This window comes from Nannospalax galili, unplaced genomic scaffold (genome assembly GCF_000622305.1).
Source record: "Nannospalax galili isolate Female #2095 unplaced genomic scaffold, S.galili_v1.0 scaffold471, whole genome shotgun sequence".
In the NCBI taxonomy this organism is placed as follows: Eukaryota; Metazoa; Chordata; class Mammalia; order Rodentia; family Spalacidae; genus Nannospalax; species Nannospalax galili.
In genome coordinates, this window is record NW_008330333.1 from 1,811,156 (window position 1) to 1,835,780 (window position 24,625).

General features: G+C 45.5%; 1 protein-coding gene across 1 annotated transcript in view; it reads right to left on the reverse strand.

Moving 5' to 3' along the window:
• Positions 1-24,625, reverse strand: part of Trap1 (TNF receptor associated protein 1) — a 39,815-nt gene that overhangs the window by 13,513 nt on the left and 1,677 nt on the right. The window contains exons 2-7 of the mRNA XM_008846154.2: positions 7,833-7,997; positions 7,120-7,202; positions 5,645-5,785; positions 3,323-3,394; positions 1,788-1,948; positions 91-200 (exon numbers count right to left, since the gene is read on the reverse strand). Coding sequence (XP_008844376.1) covers positions 91-200; positions 1,788-1,948; positions 3,323-3,394; positions 5,645-5,785; positions 7,120-7,202; positions 7,833-7,997 — 732 coding nt within the window. The remainder of the gene's footprint in view (positions 1-90; positions 201-1,787; positions 1,949-3,322; positions 3,395-5,644; positions 5,786-7,119; positions 7,203-7,832; positions 7,998-24,625) is intronic.

Consider the following 24,625-nt stretch of genomic DNA (forward strand, 5'->3'; position numbering starts at 1 on the left):
CAGAAGGCTAAGTACTCTCCTGACCCTTCTAGGCTGTGCCTGTGTCCCTCATCCAGGCATGCCTACCTCTCATACAAGGGTTCTCCTCACCTCGTACACGGGACTCGCTGGCAAACTCTTTGCAGTCTGACTTGAGGTGGATGATTATTTTAGTTCCAGGTCTAACTCCTGAAGCTTCAGCAATTTCAAACACTCCAGAGCTAAAACATGAAGAGAATAAAGCCAGTTCCATACCTCACTGCAGACCAGACCCCACAAGGCAGATTCTGTCACGTCCTTGGGATTTTCACAAGCAGAGTTCAAGCTAGCATGAGGAAGAGCAAGAAGTGCCTTCCTCTAAGCTGGCCTGAAACTCAGGATCTTCCTGCCTTAGCCTCCTGAGTGCTGGGATTGCAGGTGTGTGCCACCATATAGAGTTCTCGAGTTTTCTGGTTTTTGACTCCAGCAGAATCCCTCAGGTCACTGAGCAGACATCAGGGACAAGGACAGCTGAGAAGTGGCACAGGGTATGAGTGCTTGGACTCCTCAGGCATCCCACTACTCTCCAGGAGAACCTCTTGGGCCTGTGGGACAAGCAAGCGGGCCTGGCCCAGCTCTCTATCAGCACAGGATGGCCAGGAAAAGGGGCCAACTCCATTTGGCTTCTGATTGGTGATGGCTAGGGAACCCCAAGAAGAACAGAAACCACTGTAGAAATGCAAGAGGAGATGCCCCCACACGGAGCCCTGCTGGCACCCTGTATGTCTACTCTGCACTGCTTTCCAGTTATTTGCTGAAATACAGACTAAAGAAAGGGAAAAACTGCCAGGCTCCTGCCCAGGGGCATGCTGAAGATGGAATTAAAAACATAATTCAGGGCAACCAATTTTTGGGTAGGAGGCTGTTACTCTATGCAACAAAACCTAAAAGCAAATCCAATGAATGCAGAAATCAAACTGGGTGTGGAGGTACACGCTCTTAATTCCAGAGAAAGAGGCAGGTGACTCTCTAGTGAGTTCTAAGCCATCTTGAGACCCTGTCCCCAAAACCAAAACAAACAAAAATCAAGTTTTGGAGCCAATTGGAAAAAAAAGCCACTCCCTGACCAAGGCATCATTCTCCTCAAATGCAATCTAAATAATTTTATTTCATCAACTTGTCAGACATTATCCCAAACTGTGTATGGGAGAAGGAAAGAAGCAACTCTCAGAGCATGCCAGCCTGGATGTACAGAAGAGGGTAACAAGGGTGCTCCTCTCCTGGGAGAGGCCCCATGTAGGCACCCCACTGAGTTTGGTGGGTAACTGGGTGAAAACTAGGAAACTTGAAGATCAGGAGGGAAGAGAGGCTCCCATAGCACCAAGGCCTGAGAAGGCTGGCTATGGACAAGGGCAACAGAGCAAGGCTCTGTTCTAATCCTGCACTATCAAGCCCAGTCTAAGTAGGCCAGCACCAGAGAGAGAGAATACAGTGACTGGTGATTACCACCCCCCCACCCCAACCACTTGACTTCCCAAAGCAGGAGAGTCAGACTTGATTCATATAAACAGCCCACAAAATATACAATTGCCTCCTCTTCATCAGTGATCCCAATAGTCAGAAAGCTGAACTTGGGAGACTGCTGTGGGTTCAAGGCCAAACTGAGCTATACAGTGCATTCCAGGCTAGCTTGGGCTATATAATAAGACCTGGTCTCAACACCCCAATCAACTCTTTACAAATTCAGTGGTAATTTCAAGTTTGCACATCAGGTGACACTAGACTAAAAGTATCCAGAGGGAGAGGGACATTAGCCCCTCCTTACTTACCCATCTGAAAGCCACTGGTAACCTGGGCTCTCTGGAGCTGCTGAGCGGGAATAGACCTCAACTCGGTCAGCCACCATGAAGGCCGAGTAGAAACCCACTCCAAAATGGCCAATGATCTTGCTGCTGGTCTCCGCCTGGTTCTGTAGTGCTTCCAGAAAGGCCTGTCATGGCAGAGGCTTGTCAGAGGGAGGCTGCTCCCTACTGTATTGTGCTGGGTACACTCCTCTAGTACACATCAAGAGCCCAGTACCTCACTGACACTGTCTCTACCACCCCACATTCTCATAAAGGACTAAGCCACCGGAAGCTGGGGCAAGCTGCCCAAAGTCACTAGCAGTCCAATCCATTGTCACAGCTCATACTTCTGCCCGTCTCTGACAACTGGGGGTCATACCATGTAGCCAAAGAGGTACCTTGACCCTGAAGTCAGCAGGCCTGGAGAGGCTGCTGCATTTGTCTTCTGTGTTTCCTCTAAGCCTTGTGGGAACAGCTCAACCTGGCACTATCCCTCAGTGCCCCAGGGGATAGTTATAGGACCTTATGGGTACAAAAATCTATGGATGTTCCAGTCTTCTCTAAAATAGCAGTGTTTGTATACCATCTGTACACAACCTACATCTACTTACACTAACTACCTAACAATGTAAACACTGTATAAATAGCTATAGTATACTATTAAAGAATAAGAAAAAGGCTGTGTTCAGGACAGATACCACTTTTTAAAAATGCTTTCACTGTGAGGCTAATGTGGATCCCACAGACACAGAGGATGAGCGATAGCACTCCAGTGCTTGACTGGATATTCTGTTATTAACGCTCACTGCTCTGGTTTACACTGCCCAAAATATCTTGTGAAGAGGGACTACATCTATACAATGTGGCAGCTCTCAACACATCTGGCTAGTACAATCAAAAAGTTGATTTTACAGCTCATTTCCTTTTAATTCACTTAAAATAGCACATATAGCTCACAGCTGCTCTCTACAGCACAGGCTACTCTACCAGAAATTCAACAAGGGCTACATGGGCAGAAGTCACAGTACAGCATTTACATTAACAAACAGACAGAAAAGCACACAGGATCCAGACCTACTATAGCTATTTACAGGTACAGCCCTCTGGCTAGAACAGACACTGCTGAGGACCCCAGGACAATCTTGTCTTCCCAGCATAGCTTCTGTCACGTCGGTAATAACCCCTAACAGCAGGCTGTTCCCAGAAACGGTGCCCATGTAGACCCAAGATTAATCTCAGAAGCCATGCTACCCTGGAGAAGTGGCCACCTCTTGCTGACCTATGCAGCTTAGATGGGTGAAGGCTGACTTGGAAGACAAGCATCAGGAGGAAAAATGGCTCATCTGGACTCTGACTGACAAGACTAAAAAGCCACCCACCACTTTGAAGCTCTGGGCAAAATGTCACTTCAATTTCTATGAAATGAGAACATGAGTGGAAACCTCTCTGAAGCCCTGTCCACATGCCCCCATCATCCCTACACTGCTGGGGGCAGGGGAAATACACTAGGCTCTGCTTACCTTTGACCCTGATCTGGCGATTGTGCCCAGGTTGGACACCAGCTCCTCCTGTGTCATCCCAATACCAGTGTCCTAGAGACAGACAGACAGAGAGACAGACAGATACTAAGGGTTAAGCATAACCTCTGGGGGCAGTGGGGCAAGGCATGTGGACAACACCAGGAGGACAGGGGGAAAAGCGCATCTAATACTTTCTGCTTTTAACTTACTGTGCTTTCTTCCCAAATTAATCTGTAGATTCACTACATTCCCAGTGAGAATTTCTATAACTTTTATATGACACAACAAGCTGATTCTAAAATTTATACAAGGAACTGCAGAGCTGGCTCATCACGTGGCTGATAACTGCCTGTAGCCTATAACTCCATTTCCAGGGGATCCGATGCTCTCTAGCCTCTACAGACACCTGAATGCATGTGGTACATATAAACTCATGCAGGCACACACATGCACAGATAAATAAAGCTTTTGAAGTTATAAAAAAATACAGCAAACCTAGAATATTTTTTTAAAGGGCTAGTTGGAAAACTTAACTGCCTCTTTTTCACCCCAAACTGCCTCTTTAAATATATATATATTTAAATATATATTTATATATATTTAATATATATATTTATATATATTTAAGGCCTACAGAGTCAAACTTGGGTCCCCAAATGCCCTTCAGTGTGGGTTCATCCACTGGAGCCTGGTCAACCTACCAAGATCTGCCTCCCAAGTGTTGGCATTAAAGGCGTGTGCCACCACACCAGGCTAAAAAATATTTTTAATTTTTAAATTTTGGTCTTTATGAGACAGAGTCTCCCTGTAGCCCCAGCTGGCCTGAAACTCACTATGTAGACCAGGCTGGCCTTGAACTCAGAGATCCTCTGCCTCTGCCTCCTGAGTGGTAGGATTAAAGGTGTCCGCCACCATGCCCGGCTCTTAAACTGCCTCATTTTAAGATTTGCTATAAAGCTGTAGTAGAATGTGATGGGCACACAAGGACAGAAACGCAGGTGAAAAACCATGAAGGGCCCACACAGGCAGCATGTCACTATGTTTTGGACTATGGTTCCAAGATGATGCAATGGGGATGGGATTCTTTTTCTTTTTTTTTTTTTTTTTCAGTCTTTTTGAGACAGGGTCTTCCTGTAGCCCCAGCAGTCCTAGAACTCACTATGTAGACCAGGCTGGCCTTGAACTCACAGAGATCCACCTGCCTCTGTCTCCCAAGTGCTGGGATTAAAGGTGTGCGCCACCACGCCCGGCCCAGATTCTTTTTTTTAAAGAAAATTATTATGTAAGTATGAATGAGTGTTTTGCCTGCATGTATACAAGTGCACCAATGTATGAGTTAAGGATAGTTGTTAGTCACTATGTGGGTTCTGGGAACCAAATCCAGATTCTCAAGAGTAGCTAGTGCTCTTAACTGCTGAGCCATCTCTGCAGCCCCATTGGGATGGAATTCTTTAAATTATTATTATTTTTTAATAGGATTTTAACTTCATTTTTTATTTTCATTTATTATTTTTATTTTATGTGTATGCATGTATTGCCTGCATGTAGGTAAGTGCACCTGTGTCATGCAATGCCCACGGAGGTCAGAAAAGGCTGTCGGTTTCCCTGGAACTGGAGTTATAGACAGTTGTTAGTTGCCATGTGGGAGCTGGGATTCGAACCCAGGTCTTCTGCAAGAACAACTAGTGTTCTTAACCGCTGAGCCATCTCTCCAGCCCCCTCTTTAAATTATTTTTATTTTATGTGTATGCATGTACTGCTTACATGTGTATAAGTGCACCTGTGTCCTGCAATGCCCGAAGAGGCCAGAAGAGGGCACTGGATCCCCTGGAACTGGAGTTAAAGACAGCCACATGTAGGTGTTGGGAAACCCAGGTCCTCTCCAAGAACAGCCAGTGCTTTTAACCACTGAGCCATGTCTCCAGCCCCAAGATGGAATTCTTAAAGATAGTGTAGAATGACAGCCACTGGTACAGGGTGGCTGTTAGCCCTTACCTCACACCATACATACTTGCCTAGCATGTGGGAGGACAGATCCCCAGCACCTCCCTCAAACTTCCACTTTTCAAAAGAGACCCTCAAGGTTAACAAAAAGCAAACCACAACCTGGTGATTTAAATTTCCTTCTCTTCTACCTGTGTTTTCTAAATTTCCTATGGTGGGTGGAGACTACTAAATAAAAGCAGGAGCCCTCAGAACAGGAAGGACAGTCAACATGTCACTTGAGTCCAGCTGTAACAAGAAGGCAAGCATGTGGCCTCCCCGTATCTGCTCTGCTGGGTCCCCTCTGTAAGAAGTTGGGCACCACTGAGACAGAGGTACCTGGATGGTGATGGTGCCTTTCTCATCATCAGTCTGAAGGTGAATTTCCATTTCTGGCAGTGCCTGGCCTTCAGATACCAGCTTGTGCCTCAGTTTCTCCAAGGCATCGCTGGCATTGGAGATCAGCTCTCGTATAAATACCTATGGGATGAAAGTGAGGCAGGAAGGTGAATGGTACTGACTGTGGGATCTGATAGGATAAGCTTGCAGCAGAGACTTGTCACAGAATACCCACTCTTCAACGGCAGGTGGCGTCTCCTGGCACATCCTCTGTGGCAAACCAGCTCTTCTTTCAGGACTTTTAGTCAGGTTACATGCTCATCCCTAACTCAGGTTTTAAGAATTCTGTGAGGGGCCCTTTCCTTCCTCTTCCCTCTTTCTGATTTTTTTTTTTTTTTTGGTCTTTTTGAGACAGTGTCTCCCGGTAGCCCCAGCTGGCCTGGAACTCACTATGTAGATAAGGGTGGCCTTGAACTCAGAGATCCATCTGCCTCTACCTCCCGAGTGCAGGGTGCCATCACACCCAGTGTGCCCCTCCCTCCCTCCCTCCCTCCTTCCTTCCTTCCTTCCTTCCTTCCTTCCTTCTTTCCTTCCTTCCTTTCTGAGATAGGGTCTCCCTGTAGCCCCAGCTGGCCTAGAACTCACTATGTAGACCAGGTTGGCCTTGAACTCAAAGAGATCTGCCTGCCTCTGTCTCCTGAGTGCAGAGATTAAAGGCATGTGCCACCATGCCCAGCTTTTTTGGTCTTTTTGAGACAGGGTCTCCCTCTAGCACCAGCTGGCCTGGAATTCCCTATGTAAACCAGGCTGGCCTTGAACACAGAAATCTGCCTGTCTCTGCCTTCTGTTTCAGGAAAAAAATTCCTCTTGGGGGCTGGAGAGATGGCTGAGAGGTTAAGAGCATTGGCTGCTCTTATATAAGACATGGGTTCAATTTCTAGCACCCACATGGTGGCTAACAACCATCCTTAATTCCAGTTCCAGGGGATCTGATGTCTTCCTCTGGCCTCTGTGGGCACTGCACCACACGGGTACACACAGGCAAAATACTTACACACATAGAGTTAAAAAAAATTTTTTTTAAGTACTTCTGTAGCCCTCTGATCTATACCACAGAGGCACAGTCCAGCGAGTTCAGATGAAGTGGTGGATACACACAGAAGCTTACTGATAGTCCAGCAGAAACAGATCAAAGTAGGGGCCTATGGCCAGTATTTGAGGGATTTAAAAATTATCAGCAAAATTCAATTAACTCCCAGAGTCAATCTTACTCAAAGAACCATCTGGATATACCTACCCATGAAACAAAAACAGACACTGGTAAAAACACTCTGATTGGTGGATTCAGAGTAGGGCCTACACTCAGTCTAATGTATTCTCACATTAATACAGGGCCTAGGACTTCCCAAGAATGGCGTAGAAACAGTTTTACTAGCGCCCTGACTAGTCTGGGGAGGAATGCATGCACACTTTACCTCTTTTTCCGAGTACAGGGAACGGGCCACGATGTCTAAAAGCTTCTTTGTCTCTGCCTGGAACTCATGTTTGGAGACGGAACCTGGTAATGAATCACAGACACAACCAATAAAATTGCATTTCCATTTTTGTGGATGAATATGCTACGTACCACTCAAAAGAATGTTTAAGATTCTGACTTTTAAACTCTGAAGAATGAACAAAAGATGTGTACATCTAAATAGTCTCTTTCAGGGGCAGACATGGAGTGACTCTACGGCCACAGAGAGAGGCACGTGGAACAATCCAAGCGTGGCTTCAGCCAACTGTGGAGGCTGTTTCCAAAGTGTGTGGTGGGGAAACTTGGGCAAGCCCTAACACCAGGCTCTGGATTGTATTCTCTAAAAGAGCCATGCTCTAATAAGCTACTTTAGAAGCACAATAAGAAAGCCTTACTTCTCAACACCAATGATTTGTCTCACTTAAAAGCCTGGAATTCCTGGGCCCTGGAGCCGGTCTTCTCGAGCTCCGAATTTGGTCCTCCATCAGCTGGGCCAGCACTCAGTTTCCATCTGGCTTCTATGATTACTAACAGATGTGTCATAATCACCAGTTGGCAGATTCACGGGTGACCACCAGAGGGCACAAGACACACCAGAAAAAAGCCAGAAGTTCTGCTAGTGCAGCAATGGAGGACATGTACTCTCCCAAGACCTCAGCCTCCCCAGCTCACCCTGCACAGCCTCGGTGCTGCTGATGATGGAGTGCAGGACCTCTTCCTTCTTGTCCTCAGCTGCCTGTGTGCTGTACAGCCGTCCTGTGGAGATGCTTGAAGCCAGGCTTTGTGTGGGGCCCCTAAACTGGACTGTGGTTCTCTGAAGGCACAGAACTGGTTTTCCTGGAAATACAATCATGCAGAATTGTTGTGAATTAATATTTAGAGGCAGGATGTCCCAGTATGCTTGCATCTTGCTTGTCAGGCAGACACTAACATGGATCTCTTAGGTCCAGCCCATGCGCAGAAGAACTGACGACACAGCTGCACATGATCAAGTGTGTTTTATAGAAAAACACCTAATGATCAGTCTACTTTTAGGAAGGGGAGGGGAGAACACGGACATGACTGATGGACAGGATAGATGGCCTAACTCACGCTTGTATAACTTCCTGGCCAGCTCAGTGGGTCTTGAAACTTCTGGCAGAGAACTAGGCGGAATGTGTCCTCACCTTGTGGTGTCAGCCTAAGCCCTTATAGTCACAGAAACCTTATAGATCTACACTCTAGCAAGAGAGATAGACCTGGCCCTATGGTTAATCAGCAGCCCCAGGGGCCAGCAGGTAGGGCACCAGCCATGCTTAGTAGGCCTTCTATAAGCAATCATTTCAGGGATGGACAGTCAGCAAGACAGTCTGTGTGAACACCTAGACTGGAAGGCAATCCTCCTGCCAGCTACTACCTGCCTCTAATTTCCAACACCTGGAAGGGAATGAAGACTATCTAGAAATTAGGTATTTTTTGGGGGGGGTGTTGTTTCTTGAGACAGGGTCTCCCTGTAGCCCCAACTGACTTGGAACTCCCTATATAGATCAGGCTGGTCTCAATCTCACCTGCCTCTGCCTCCTGAGTGCTGGGATTAAAGGTGTGTGCCACCAGACCCAGCAGAAATGAGTTTTTAAAAACTAAAATATCTGGGGGCTGGAGAGATGGCTCAGCAGTTAAGAGCACTGACTGCTCTTGCAGAGGACTGGGGTTTGATTCCCAGCACCCATATGGCGGCTGCAAAATGTCCTTAACTCTAGTTCCAGGGGAATCTGAAGCCCTCTTCTGACCTCTCCGGCACTGCACGACATGGGTGCACTCACATACATGCAGGCAATACACTCATACACATAAAACAAAAATAAATATAATATTTAAAAAAATATAACCAAAAAACCCCCCTAAAATATCTGGGCAAGTAGGATTTTAGCAGGTAAAGGTGTTTGCTGCCAAGCCTGATAATCTGACAGCCCACATGGGGGAAGGAGATATCCCACTCCTCAAGTTGTCATTTGACCTCTACATGTGCCACCCCCACAAAATAAGAAATGTAACTTTTTTTTTTCTTTTTGAGACAGGTCTCCCTGTAGCCCCAGCTGTCCTGGAACTCACTATGTAGACCAGGCTGGCCTTGAACTCACAAAGATCCGCCTGCCTCTGCCTCCCAAGTGCTGGGATTAAAGGCGTGCACCACGACACCCAGCCCGAAAGGTAATTTTTAAAAAAGATTTTTATTATTTTTAAGTGTGTGTGTGTGTGTGAGAGAGAGAGAGAGAGAGAGAGAGAGAGAGAGAGAGAGAGAGAGAGAGAGAGAGAGAGACAGACACAGAGAGAAGGCATGCACATGAGAGAGAGAGAGAGAGAGAGAGAGAGAGAGAGAGAGAGAAACATGAGTGCAAGGGTCTGAGGAGGCCAGAAACATTAGATACTTCTGGAGCTGGAGTTACAGAGAGTTGTGCTGGGAACCCAACTCAGATCTTCTGACCACTCTTTAACTGGCCGAGCCATCCCTCCACCCAAATAAAACTAATTTTTAAAATTAAAAATAAAACAATTTCCACATTCCTATGAGGTTTGAGTTGTCTGTACTTTTGGCTCTTTTCTGCATTTATAAATAACACTGTCCTGGACCTTATCTTCACGCAGACGACCTTGAAAACATCTACCACAGTTCAGGAAAGTCAATTTCCACATAGTGTAAATATTTAATTCTCTGGGCCTACCTAATTGCACCATTCACCCTATACAGTTAAAAAGCACCTGGGAGAATTTCTTCTAGAGTAAACTGGTATCGGCAAAGGAGAACTTCACGGTCTATCTTAGCCAGGGTGTGGGAAGGCTGGGCCCTTGCCTGGCTACCCCTTAAGCAGCACTGGTCTTTGGAGTACAGGGTTTTAGTGTTGCCCTTCCTGCTCACCAGGGGCAGTGTGAAGCACACGTCTAAGACCTCCCTGATATAATGTGCTCCAGGACACTACAGGATGGAATGCAGACTCAAGTTCTCCATGCAGTGCTAGAATCCCAGGACATTCCAGCTAAACCTGAGGCACCTGGGCCATCAGCACAAGGCTGAAGGGAACCTACAGTGGGGAGGAGCAGAGCACAGTGAGGACTGGCAATGCTATACCTGTCTCCATAGGCGCGGCAAGCATTTTAAGCCAGTCTTACATTCAGCCCGTCACCTCAGGTCTCTGTACCACACAATCCATTCAGCAACCATTCCTGGCACCTCCAGGGTCAGATCTTCACTGAAGTAGTGGCGTCGAGGCAGTATTGTCCTGGCCCTTCCCCCTACTCTGGTCAAGTAGGTGGCTCCACCACTCCTAAGCCTGCCCATACGCCACTGGCACAGTCCGTCCATACCATGAGTCTGAAGCCCTTGGACTGGTCTCCTGACACCAAAGTCATTGTGTTTCCCAGAAAGTAGAGAATTTAGTCTTGACTGGAACTGTTTCTCATAACTCAGCTATCAAATCTTGTCTCCTCCTGGCCCACCCTCCAGCAGATATGCGTGTGGAGGCCTGCTGAACACTACTCCCTCCAGCACTGCCATGTCCAGGAACATGAGATGCCATACATTTTGTCTCTTGGGAACAAAGCTTGGCCCTCTGGGATGGTGGGCCTACCTGAAGTAATGCCACAGAGATGTACTACAGACACCTTTGCCTCCCTCTGCATCCCATTCCAGTTCTGCTGGGAGCACCTTTGTTGTGTAACCATTTCCTCTGGATGAAAACATTCCCTTCTGTAGGAGGAGAGATGTTCACAAGACTCAGAAAGCTCCCAAAGCTTAAAAGGGTCATGATGTCCTGCTCCAAAGTGATGTGAGCAGTGAACAACTGGGATAGGGAAGAATCTCTTCAGTAGAGCAGCCTGCAAGATGTACGGGGAACTCCAGTGACATGGTTCTTTCCAGAGATGCAGCTTTTATGGCTGTGGCCCATGCTGTAGTGAGCGGAGTAATGTAGCTGCCTGATAATCACTCAAGCTCATACAGGAAATCTCTCAATGACATTTCTGTACATAACCTCTATAAACTACTGGGTCACTCAGCTAGACCAGTAGAATTATTTCTTGTTGCTCAGTGCCTTACCTGGGGTGAATAAATGTTTGTTCATATCTCCCCTGGAAAAGTCACACAACACCCTTTCTCATCAGCTATCTCCTGGTCTCCTTGGAAAAGAACAGGATGTGTTCCTTTACTGCCTTGCCCATCTGAAAGTATCCCATCCCAAAGAGCACCCCAAATCTAGAGGTTGAAAGAGCTGGAAGAAGCTCAGATGCTTGGTGCAGAGCCTCCATAAACCCTTTAATGCTCAGTGGTGAGTATATTCATACTGTTCTCAGGGCTTTGCTACTACAAACAGTTCCCAAGTGCTACAGCTATCTAGTGGACTCCTTCCACTGCTCACCTGCTCCCAAGTGCTACAGCTATCTAGTGGACTCCTTCCACTGCTCAAAGGAGACACAGGAAGCCCACAGAAGCCACAGGCACCTCACTCACTTTTTGCAGCTGTTATAACAAAGTACTGTAAACTGGGTGGTTTAAAACAGCAGAAAGTTCTGGAAGCCAGCTCCTTCTATGGCTGTCAGAGCACATCTGTTCAGGCTTCTTCTGGCTTCCAGTGCTGTTGGCAAACTGTGGCCCTGGGAGGCAATACTCTGAGCTCAGCCTGTCGTTATGTGGCTCTTCCCTGAGTGTATGTCCTGGCTATGGCCACATTTCCCTCTTCCACAGACTGCAGGAATTGTGAATGGGGGCACATGCTATTTCAGCAGCACCTTGATCCAACTCATCTGCAGTGACCCTACTTCAATAACATCTAAAAGAGACTCAAACTAAGGCATAGCAGACTGGCTGCCTACACAGAGGCACCTGACTGCCCTACAAAAGTGCTGTAAACAAGGTGACTCACATAACAGAATTCGATGTCACACAGTTCTGGTCACATGTCTGTGTTCAGGGTGGAGGCAGGGCTGGTTTCTGAAGCTGAGGTCTTAGCAAGACCTCAGAGCTTCTTGGGGGCTGGAGAGAGGGCTCAGCAGTTATGAGCACTTGGCTGCTCTTCCAGAGGACCTGGGTTTGGTTCCCAGCACCCACATGGAAGCTAACAACCATCTATAACTCCAGTTTCAGGATATCTGTTGCCCTCTTCTGGTCTTTGCAGACATTGCATGACACAGGTGCACTTATATGCAGGCAAAACACTCATACACATAGAAAAGAAAAAAACTTTTAAAAATCCTCTGAGCTTCTGTAGCCTCAGCATTCTAGGTCTGTGAATGGCCACCCTGTCTGCCTTTCCTTGGGTACTATCTCTGAGTCCTCCTTTCCTCACTTCATAAGGACACCCGTCCTGCTGAATCAGGGCCCACCCAATGAGCAGGAACTGACAACTAAGACCTCAGCAGCTTTTGGGGGACACAACACAATCCATATCTAACCAGCTTATGAATAGAACTGAAAAAACAGAAAATGGAGAGGGGAACAGAGGGGAAACACCACACTTCTGAGAGACCTTTTTTTGTGTGTATCTTGGAGCGATAGGAAGAGGAACAAGGAACAAGTAACCACACCAAGCAGGGCACAGTGAACAGTCAGGATGCCTCTCTCCCACAATAACACACCACCCTGGAAGATGACAAGGACTGCTCATATGATTTCAGAAATGTTCTTACTGCAGCCCATAAAGCTGCCCTCCAAAAAAGGACTGCATACACAACCACTGTGCTCAGCTTGGTCTATCTGTTCACCAGCCAGAATTAGCAAGTCTGAAACTGCTCTGAGTAGACTAGAGCGGACCAGGTTCAGTACACTGTGAATGCTTTTAGGTCCTCAATGCTGGAGGCAGGAAAGGGGACAGGGGTTGAGTCCTATAGTATGGCCTTGGAACTGAAGGGACTATATGACCACAATCTCTTGTCGTGTGGATCGGAAACAGAAACCAACACAAATGTGTATGCACCTGGGTGTGAATGCTCCCCTCCACACATGCATTTCCCAACTGTCCACTGACAGGACCCAGGACTGATGACACCTAGAAGCGACAAGCAGCACCCAGGCTAGGGTCAGTTGCCCCTTGAAAATTCCCTTTTTAGGAACACACTGGTCCTGGGCCAACTGGAATCACACTGCCAAATGTTCCAATGAAAGGAACAACTACTCTGTGGTGAGCATACAAGTGAGCCTGGTACTCCCTGTGGTGCTGGACAAGATGAAGGACTCAGTAATGAGGAGGGGAGGTCAGGGTGACACAATGTCTAACCTGAAGGGATGCCCAGTGATAGAACCTGGGATGATCTGAGCAAAAACCTAACAGTAACTGACTATAAACTTCAGTCTAGCAAGTATTACTCCATATTTAAATATACAGGGAGAAGGGATAGCTCTTTCTTACAGTGGAATTGCCATGGATAAAACGAATCACCCTCAGGAAAGCCATAGTAATAAATGTGGCAGACAGAAATTACTAATGAATGTCTATAGGCAACAGAATAACTGCATAAGTTCAATGTATTCCCTGACAACTATTTGTTAATTTCAAAGAGAAAGTCAGTAATTGTACCATAGGGGAAAGAGATAGGTTCCCTGTAAATAAGTGACCCCCTCATCAGGGGAGACCTGTCATCAGGATGTGACACATCTCCCTTCTGATATCATAAGAAAATGTCAGACAATTCCCAAACTGATGGATATCCTGTAAGACCATCCACCATCACAGTCCTAAGAGACAGACAGACAGATTGAGGAGATCTCCCAGATGCCAAGGGACACAGCAGGGACAACTAGGATCTGGAAAAATCCTATGGCAGAGCAAGAAGGGAAGAAGCCTTCTGTTACTGTTCAAGTGACATCTCTAAGAAATCATTTCAAGATAAAATGTTTCACAACCAAATGTGAAGCTCTAGGGAATATGCTCCTTTCTGTGTCCATTGATCTAGACACAGGTGTACAGAAGAGGAACCAGTGGACCCAAGACCAGTGGATTGAGAGTGGGAGCCACCCCCACCCCAGCAAAGACTGTGTGATTAGGAAGTCTGCTAAGTAAAACCTTCATTGTATATTTACATGTTTCTCTTTATTTTGAACAAAATAGAAAAATTTATCACTATTCCACTGTCTACCACTGAGCTACCACTGACCTGTTGCCCCAGCTGTCCTGAAACTCACTACGCAGACCAGGCTGACCTTGAACTCACAGAGATCTGCCTGCCTCTGCCTCTCAAGAGCTGGGATTAAAGGCATGCACCACCACACCCAGCCAACTTTTTCTAAGTTTTTTATTTTTATTTTATGTGTATGAGTGTATTGCCTGCATGTGTGTAAGTGCACCAGTGTCATGCAATGCCAGAGGAGGTCAGAAGAAGGTGTCAGATTCCCCTGGAACTGGAGTTACAGATAATTGTTAGCCGCCATCTCTCCAGCCCCAATATTTTAAAATATTTTTACTTCCTTCTTGTCAATGGACTATTGATATCCTCTAATTTTCCACTCTATTTTGATTATTTTTCTTACTTTTAAGAGCAATTCATATATGAAAGAAACTAGTCTTTTGCTTACAAAGACCTTCATAGGAGCTGAGGAGATGGCTGAATCTGCAAAGCTGCTATGCAAGCAATGAGGACCATGAGCACCAGCCAGGCCTAGTGCTGCGTATAACCCAACCAGTTGGGGATAGGGGGTGACGAGAAGGGTAGATTCCCTGAAGCTCACTGGTGGGTAAGTCAACCTAGCAGAATCAATAAACTCCAGGTTCGGTGAAGAGATCTTATGCAAAAAATAAGGTGGAGAGAGATGGAGAAAAATAGGCAATGTTGACCCCACACGTACATTTTAAAATGGACCAGCAATGGATGGCTTAGCAGGTAAAAGAGCCTGCTGCCAAGCCTGGCAACTTGAGTTCAATGCCCAGGACCTACATGGTGGAGAGAGAAAATCAATTCCCACAAGTTGTCCTCTGACTTCCAAATGTAAGGTATAGTACACAAATGCAATAAAATTAAAAAAAAAAAATTATTATTACTTTTATTTTATGTGTATCCATCCATGCATGTATTGCCTCCATGTAGGTAAGTGCACCCGTGTCGTGCAATGCCCACGGAGGACCGAAGAGGCCATTGGATCCCCTGGACCTGGAGTTACGGACAGTTGTTAGCGACCATGTGGGTGCTGGGATTCGAACCCAGGTCTTCTGCAAGAACAGCCAGTGTTCTTAACTGCTGAGTCATCTCTCCAGCCCCACAATAAAATTTTTTTAAGTTAAAAAAAAATTCTTTTTTTTTGTCTTTTTGAGACAGGGTGTCCCTGTAGCCCCAGCTGACCTGGAACTCGCTATGCAGAACAGGCTAGCCTTGAACTCATAGAAATCCACCTGCCTCTGCATCCCGGGTGCTGGGATTAAAGGTGTGCACCTCTATACCTAGTTTAGTTAAAAAAAATTTTTTTTTTAAATGACCTTCATTTGGGGGCTGGAGAGATGGCTCAGTGGATAAGAACACTGACTGTTCTTGCAGAGGACCGGGGTTCGAATCCTAGCATCCACATGGCAGCTAACAACTGTCCGTTCCAGTTTCAGGGGATCCAACAGTCTTTTCTGTCCTCTGCGGGCATTGCACAACAAAGGTGCACTTACCTACATGCAGGCAATTGCACGCATACACATAAAATAAAAATAATACATTATTTTTTAAAAATGACCTTCATTTTAAGATTAAGCCTAAGTGCCCATGTTTCATTTTTCCTAGTTCCTGCCCAACACTTAATACTTAGAATTATTCTGAAAGGACATGATATGTTGTTAAATAGAGCTTATATGTTCTCATAGTTGGAAAACTGAGAAAAAGACAAAATCTGTATTTTCAACCAGGACTTTAAGATACTTGTATTATAATTCCAAGATTACAGTAATCTACTGCACTATTAGGAGTGCGGCTGAGCTGGCCGTGGTGGCATATACCTGCAGCCCAGCACTTGAGATGTGGAGGCAGAGGATCAGGGACTAAAGACCAGCCTAGGATACATAGTGTCTCAAAAAAGATTTGATGGAGGGCCTGGAAGATAGCAAGGGGGTCTCAGTGGATAAAGAACTTGTTGCATAAGACTAAAGACTTGAGTTTGATCCTGGAATCCATGTAAAGGTGAAAGGAGAAGTGATTCTCAAAAGTTGTCCTCTGACTTCCACACACGTGCTGTGTACATGTGCCCATGACACACAATAAACAATTTTTTTTTTTTTTGGTTTTTTTGAGAACGGGTCTCCCTGTAGCCCCAGCTGTCCTGGAACTTGCCATGTAGACCAGGCTGTCCTTGAACTCACAGAGATCCGCCTGCCTCTGCCTCCCAAGTACTAGGACTACAGGTGTGTGCCACCACACCCGGCTCTCACAATAAACAATTTTTAAAAATTTGAGTGCCTGGGCTGGAGAGATGGCTCAGTGGTTAAGAACACTGGCTGTTCTTGCAGAAGACCTGGGTTCGAATCCTAGCACCCACATGGCCGCTAACAACTGTCTGTAACTCCAGTCCCAGGGGATCCGACAGCCTCTTCTGACCTCTGTGGGCATTGCATGACACAGGTCCACTTACCTATATGTAGGCAATACACGCAAACACATAAAATAAATAAATAAATAAATAAATATTTTTTTAAAATTTACTACATAAATATCACCTTACAAAGGCTATAGAGTTTGGGAAACTGTCCCTAGATACAAAGAGCAAATACTTTTGTTTTGGCGAGGTTTTTGTCTATGTTTTGTTTTGTTTAATACAGGATCTCACTACATAGCCCAAGCTGGCTTCAAATTTGCAATCCTTCCTGCCTCAGACTCCAAAGTGCTGGGAAAAAAGAATAAATATTTGAGGATCTTAATTCCTATCTCAATAATGTACAAGCTGGGATTAAAGACATGTGTCACCACTCCCAGCTAATAAATAATTTCTTCAAAAAAGGATAAGGATAATAAATAATTTCTTCAAAAAAGGATGTTGGGTGTGGTAGCACACACCTTTAATCCCAGCACTTGGGAGGCAGAGGCAGGTGGATCTTTGTGAGTTTGAGGCCAGCCTGGTCTACATAGTGAGTTCCAGGACAGCTGGGGCTACAGAGGAACCCTGTCTCAAAAAAAAAAAAAAAAAAAAAAAAAAGGGATAAGGATACTTGTTGGGTATGGTGGTGCACACCTTTAATTCCAGCACTTGAGAGACAAGAGGCAGGTGGATCTCTGTGAGTTCAAAGCCAGTCAGGGCTACACAGTGAGACCCTGTCTCAAAAAAACAAAAAACAAACAAACAAAAAACCAACCCCAAAAAGGGGCTAGAGAGATGGCTCAGAGGTTTAAGAGCATTGGCCTCTCTTCCAGTGGACTAGGTTTGGTTCCTAGCATCCACAGCAACTAACAACTCTATGTAACTCTAATGCCAGGGGATCTGACGCCCTCTTCTGGTCTCTGTAGGCACTGCATGTATGTGGTACACTTAGGTAGATGAAGGCAAAACAACCATACATACAAACATACAAAATAAAAATAAATTAAAGACAGCCAGGCATGGTGGCGCATGCCTTTAATCCCAGCACTCCGGAGGCAGAGGCAGGCGAATCTCTGTGAGTTCAAGGTCATCCTGGTATACATAGTGAGTTCCAGGTCAGCTGGGGCTACAGAAGACCTGTCTCAAAAAGACCAAAAAACAAACAAACCCCCCCAAAAATGAACAAAAAGCATCTCTGTAGCATCAGTGAAGGTCTGAGACCTTTGTATGGTGCCTTAAACTGTGATCTGAGTGCTTGGGGTGCTAAGGCAAGAAGATAACTGTAAGCTCAAGGTCAGCTTGGGGTACTGAGTGAGACCCTGTCTCAAAAATACAAAACAAGGGTCACTGAGATGGCTCAGTGGGTAAAGGTGCTTGCTCCCAAGCTTGATGACTCAAGTCTGATCCCCAGGACCCACAAGGTAGGAGAGAACTGACTCCTCTAAGTTGTCCTGTCTCCACATGTATAGTACATGTACCCCCCTCACAAATAAATAAATCATAAAGTTAAAAAAAATGTAAAACTGGGCTGGAGAGATGGCTCATGGCTCAATGGTTAAGAGCACTGGCTACTCTTACAGAAGACCCAGGTTCAATTCCCAGCACCCACATGGCAGCTAACAACCATCCCTAACTCATTCCAGGGTAATCTAGCACCTTCTTCTGACCTCTGAGTTTTCCAAACTCTTGCAGTGCTGGGAGTAAACAAAACAAAGCAAGCCTGAGAACCTAAAATGGAGATGGTGAGACCCAGCAAACAAGAAGCGCAGACTCTCTCAATATGCCCCAGTTTAGCTGCATTCTCAAGTCTGTGGGTATGTACATGCAACCATGAAGGCAGGGAATGGGGTGTCAGGGTGGACAATTTTTTTTATGGCAACCGTTTGCTCTACAAATTAGTATTCCCTTCTCATTAATAAAAACACAAAGATTTTTTTCTAAGAAAACTCTTTAAGTCAGCTTTAACCTACTTCCCAGTCTCAACCTCTGCTCCAATCTCAAGTGAGGAGTAAACACAGGTGGCACACATTAACTGGAGGATCCTGCACCAGGCTCTTTGCCCTCAAGTTCACCAATCTTAGCCTGCCTCAGGGCCCTGGCACCTGATGTTCCTCTGATCAAAATGCTTTTCTCTTTGTCCAGATGTGACTTCCTCTTTCCACCTTAAAGGCTGTGGATGTAGCTTTTGCCTACCAAGTGTAGCCCTGGGTTAAATCCTAACACTGGGGGGGGGGAGTCTCCCTTGACATGAATGTGCATGTTCACTGTTGTTGGGCAAGTCCATGGGACTATGCACTGAACACACACCCAGGAGCACTCTACTTATCTGAGCTCCACTCTAGCCCCACTGAGAATTTGGATTCTGTTGAGTCCCCACAGTGCTCAGAACAGCATCTGGAAGAGAGCTCTGCTTAGGGAACTGACATAGCTACCTGTTGTATACATGTTCTGGTGGGCTTGCTCTGACTCCTATCTGTGTACTTTAGAGCTAATGATGCTAAATGCCATTGACTCTTGCTAAACATGGTTCACTTTCTAGGAAAGTACAGCCATATAACACCAAGTATTTTTCAGACCACAGGCCTAGATTAATGGCCCACTGGTTATGAGAACAATTCAGTGGGTTAAGCTAGATTTTTTTTTTTTAATTTAAGGAAATGGATATCCAGGCACTATAATAGCACACATCTATAGTCCTGGTTACTTGGGAGACTTGAGGCAAAGGGATCACTAGAGTCCACGAATTTAAGGCTAGCCTCAGTAAAACAGAGAAACAAAAATGAAATGGAAAGTGGCTGCACACAAAGGTAGTGAGGGTGTTGACAACATTCTCTTTTTTAAAAAGTTAATTTATTTAGTTTTATTTTACATGTATGAGTGTATTGCCTGCATATATGTTAAGTGCACCCATGTCATACAATGCCCTCAGAGGTCAGAAGAGGGTGTTGGATCCCCTGAAACTTTAGTTAAAAACAACTGTTAGCTACCATGTGGATGTTGGGAACTGAACTCAAGTATTCTGCAAGAGCTGACAGTGCTCAGCCAAGCCTGGTGGTACATGCCTTTAGTCCCAGCACTTGGGAGGCAGACAGCTGGATCTCTGTGAAATTGAGGCCACTCTGGTCTACATAGTGAGTGCCAGGTCAGCTGGGGCTACAGAGAGACACTGTCTCAAAAAGACACCCCCCCCAAAAGAGAGCTGCCAGTGCTCTTAACTGCTGAGCACATGCACCTTACACATGTCACGGTTTGAAATGTACCTCTTAGGGAGTTTTGTGGACAAAGAGTTTGAAATTCACCCCCTAATACATAGATAGCCAAATTATTTCTAAATGTAAAGCTTTGAGTTCTGTAAAATAAACTATCAGTTTATTTTGCTTGAAAGCCACTTGAGGCCCAAATAAGTTTACAATTCTGTAAACTAAAGGCACTTCCAGATGAGGAAGGCACAGAATGGCCTCTCACAAGCTAGAATACCACACTGTAAAAACTGTGGGAGGCAGCCTCTAGTCTTTTCTCCCCAGAACTGCTCCAATTATGTTCCATAGTTTCATGCTCAGAAAGGTGAGAGGGTCTCCCTATGTAGCCCCAGTTGGCCTGGAACTCACTATGTAGACCAGGCTAGATCTTACAAAGATCCACCTGCCACGCTGCCCCCCCAGTGCTGGGATTAAAGGTGAGTGCCACCATGCCTGGCTCAGATCATTTTTGTCTCAGATTTTTTTTATGGCTACCACAGGTTAATCATTCACATCTGAAATTTCTCCATTTTGTTTCTGAACAGTAGCTTTGGCCTGTCATTCCAGACAGAAGGCCCCTGGCTTTCTGCTGGAGGAAGCACACACAATTCTTTCCTGTGGCATGCTTACACACTGCTTCCTAACTGTACTGTTTTTTCAGAGCCTGTTCTAATCAATCTCTGAGATACAGACCCTACAAGTATTAGGAAACTCTAGCTCTCTAAACACAAAGAAACAAAATGAAATGAAGCAAAAGAGGAAAAGTAGGTCTGAGCAGTCAAACTGCAGGACAAGAAATCCACTGTGCTCCAGGCAAAGCCACATCCCAGAGTACCTAGCAGGGTTGCAGATCAGTGCTAGAGGCCTCCTAGCATGTGTGAGGGTCTGACTGCATGGTGAGGGTACTGGTAGGTTACAGCCAGTAAGGGAGGCCTTAAGTCTACTTGTATAGTTTGATGTGGGGACGTTTAAAGATGAAAAACTTTTGAGCCTCAATGGCCCTGCAGGGGTCTAATTACTACAACAGAAGACCATGAGTGACAGTTACCAATAACCCTGAAGACACCAAAGAATGGCTTAGTTAGGTGCCCTAGGATTGGGTGTTTTAGAAAGACTTATTGTATGGTTAAAGTCAAATGGCTAACTTTAAAAGTAAACTTATTAAAAAACTAGCTCCCAAAGGCTGGACTAGCAGGGTGAGAACTACAACAGTCATGCACCATCTTACTTAATTTCTCATTCAGGACACAATATCATCAATATGACATATCCAAGTGCTTTAGAAAGATACACACCCTTCTATTTTGTTCTTTAATAGCACTGCTATCTAGCCAAGTGTGATAATGTACACCTGTAATCCCAGCACTTGGGAGGCTGAGTTCAGGGTCAGCCTAGGTTACACAGAATGACCTTGAAGAAGAGGAAAGGAATTGTTATATAATTTTCTAAGGCTTTTAAATGCAATTATTTTGAATATCTGAAAACTTTTATATTCTAATCACAATTCATTATATAATTGCAATTATATAATTGCTTCCTGCTAAATAACTGAGCCATTCTTTACCTCCAAAACTTAAGCAACCCTTGCTTTCAATTCATGTGGCTAAAGAGCAGGAAGAGGCAATGCTCACCCATCAGACATAAGAATCATGGCTTATATTTCCTGGTGAGTTCAGCAAATAACCATCAACACCAGAAATAAACCCCTGAAAATGATCTTTACTAAATGCTGTAAAGGCACAGGTAAATCAGCCTATGTGCACCTCCTGGTGAAGGACAAGTCTTCCATAACTTGACTGAGCAGGATGGTATTCAAGGGAACATCTAGCTGGTGATGCTGGAGGACACTGACAATCCACCAAGAACAATCTGGCTTTGAACCTGAGGCATTCTACTTCACCCATGCAGTACATATTTCACTGCCTGTCAATATCCCGAGACCAGCACAACAAGCTTCATTTGGCCAGGGACGGTCTCTTTTATGTAACACACCTGTCATCTGGTTTAAAAATGTCTATTCTCATCTACCCATCAACCTGACATACCTCTCCCTCCTTCAAGCTGTGAGACCTCTTCTCACCAAGGAGAGTAAAAGTTCAGAGAATTATCTTATCTCACCCAAGCCAGTGACTAACGAAGTCTTTGCTAACCTGTTGATATTTTCTTCCTCAACTCAGACATCTTGACTGCCTTGCTCCTCATAAGCCCAAAACCTACCTGGTGATTGAGGGCAGCTGGGCGATGCCTTCCCTCCTTGGTCTCCTCTAAGCATTAGCACCTGGCAATGGATGAATGATGCTAACCCTGCCATCTTACAATATACAGTTCTATTTCACAGAGGCTAGGATCTGATTGGGAGTTGCTCCTGAAAATCCCAGCCTCAGCATACCATGAACTCCTGGACTTTTAAGAGAGGTTGCTGTACAGGGTATAGAAATCATGACACATGAACTCCAGACAGCAAGCAGAGAGCTCAGTCAAGGAAATCAAGGCAGCAGTGGGAAGTGGCAGCCATTCAGTGATGTCCCAGTCTTGCTTTGAAAAGAAGAGCATCTGGCACGATTATGAAGCAGGGCTTAAATGGCTTTGGGGATCACAACTGGCCTGGCACCCCACCTGCCTGACTAGTCTCATCTGCTGGGGAGATTCTGCTGTGGATCTTGTGGTCCTTTCTGGCCTTTGGGAGGCAGCCTCTTTAGTCTTACAAATTAGGTACTTGGTACTCCTTGAAGCTTTTTGGAACTTTACATCTGTTGTTCAGAGTTCCTCCTTCCTTATTCAAGGACAGCCCCCGCCCCACCACCTTACTTTTCCCCCACCACATTGCTGGGAAACAAACACAGAGCTTTACACATGCTAAGCAAGAACTTTACCACTAAGCAGCACCTACCAGTTTACATTTTCCATTATTAACATTCCATTTCCCAGGTCACCTAGCTTTGGCTATCCCTACCTCTACAATGGGTAACTACATTTACCAAGGCTCAGAAAGATTCAGGACAGACATTATCCATAAATGAATTCTTCACCAGGTCTTGAGGGCATGCATAAAGCCTGGTGGTGTGGTCCTCAAAATCAGGTGCCACACTACAGTGTCCCTGAGCTCTTGTCTGGGCTCTGACTCTCCTGTCAATTACAGAATGACATGGCCCCTGCCTACTTTATATCTGATCTGACTGAAGAGAAACAATACAATTGTTAGTTTCACTCACCATAACTCCCCCCATCCCCATGTTCCTTCCAGTCACTTGGGAAACCAAGTTACTCAGAGACCCTCTTTACCCCTGCATCTGAACTTTACATAGCACGGATACCCTTCCCCCAGCCACAATGAGGACAGCCTTCAAGGCTAGGGCTTCAAGATCAGGGCTAGGGATGTACAGTGTATGCAAGGTCCTTGGTTTGAACCCTGAGACTCCCCCATCCCTCCAAAAAGACTCAACTCAAACATCCTCTCTTCTATGTCACTGACTCTGGTGCAAGCAGATGAAGCAAGCAGACGATGCAACAGGCCTTTAACATGGCCCAAGTCCACTGTCCAAAAAGCCACTCAGGACCAACAGGAGGGTTGTATCATCACCTTGAAATCCTATAGCAGCTGAAATATCTTTGTGGAAGAAACTTAGTAACAAGCAAAAATGAAAAACAAAACCCACAAAGTCCACAAGCTGAGAGGCCACTTCTCACAGTAACAGCTATTCTATGGGGAAGGGCTGGTGGTGCCAAGGCCCACAAAGTTTCAAAGACTACTTGAGATACAAAAGGATTACATGGAGATATGGTATACTCATGGCCAAGAACATTAAGTGTCTGGCAACATTTAAAAAAAAGAGGGGGAGGATGCCAAAAATTCTAAGTTTTTCATATGGATGGATTCATATATAACCTATATTAATCTATAATTTAGTCTCCCCTATTTCGCGAGCCAGGTATTTTCTTGGCTATATTCACCCATCACTCAAGCCATTCCAACAATTTACATTCATACTACTCCCTACAGGTGGCAACATCAATGGAAATGATACCTGCCACATAACAGGCTGCCAAGAGCAGGTTCTGGATCTTAGATTCTGACAAGAGGAAGCTTGACCCACTGCACCAGAAGCTGGAGAGGACAGAAACCATAAAGCGATATAAATGTCAGGGCTGAAGAGATGGCAGAATAAGGGTAAGAGCACTGTCTGCTCATGCAGAGGACCCGAGTTCAGTTCTCAACACCCACATGGCAGCTCACAACTGTCCATAACTCCCATCCCAGGGGAATTTGATGCCCTCTTCTGGCCTCCACAGGCACTGCACAACATGGATGCACTTACATACATGCAGGTAAAGCACACACAGACATAAAATAAAATTTTGAGAGATACAAGTGTCTAAAGCTGAAAACTGACTTAGCTTCAGGATGAGAGTGACACTGTCATCCAAATGACTTGAGTTTGACTGTTGTAACCCACATAATGGAAGGAGAGAATGGACTCCCACAAGTTGTCCCCTGACCTCCACATGCATGCCATGCCATGCATGTTCCCCCACACAATAAATGTAAAACAATTCTTAAGAAAGAGTAGATGAGGGGCTGAAGAGATGGCTCAGAGGTTAAGAGCACTGACTGCTCTTGCAGAGGACCCGGGTTTAATTCCCAGCACCCACATGGTGGCTACAAACTGTCCTTAACTCCAGTTCCAGGGGAATCTGAAGCCCTCTTCTGACCTCCACAG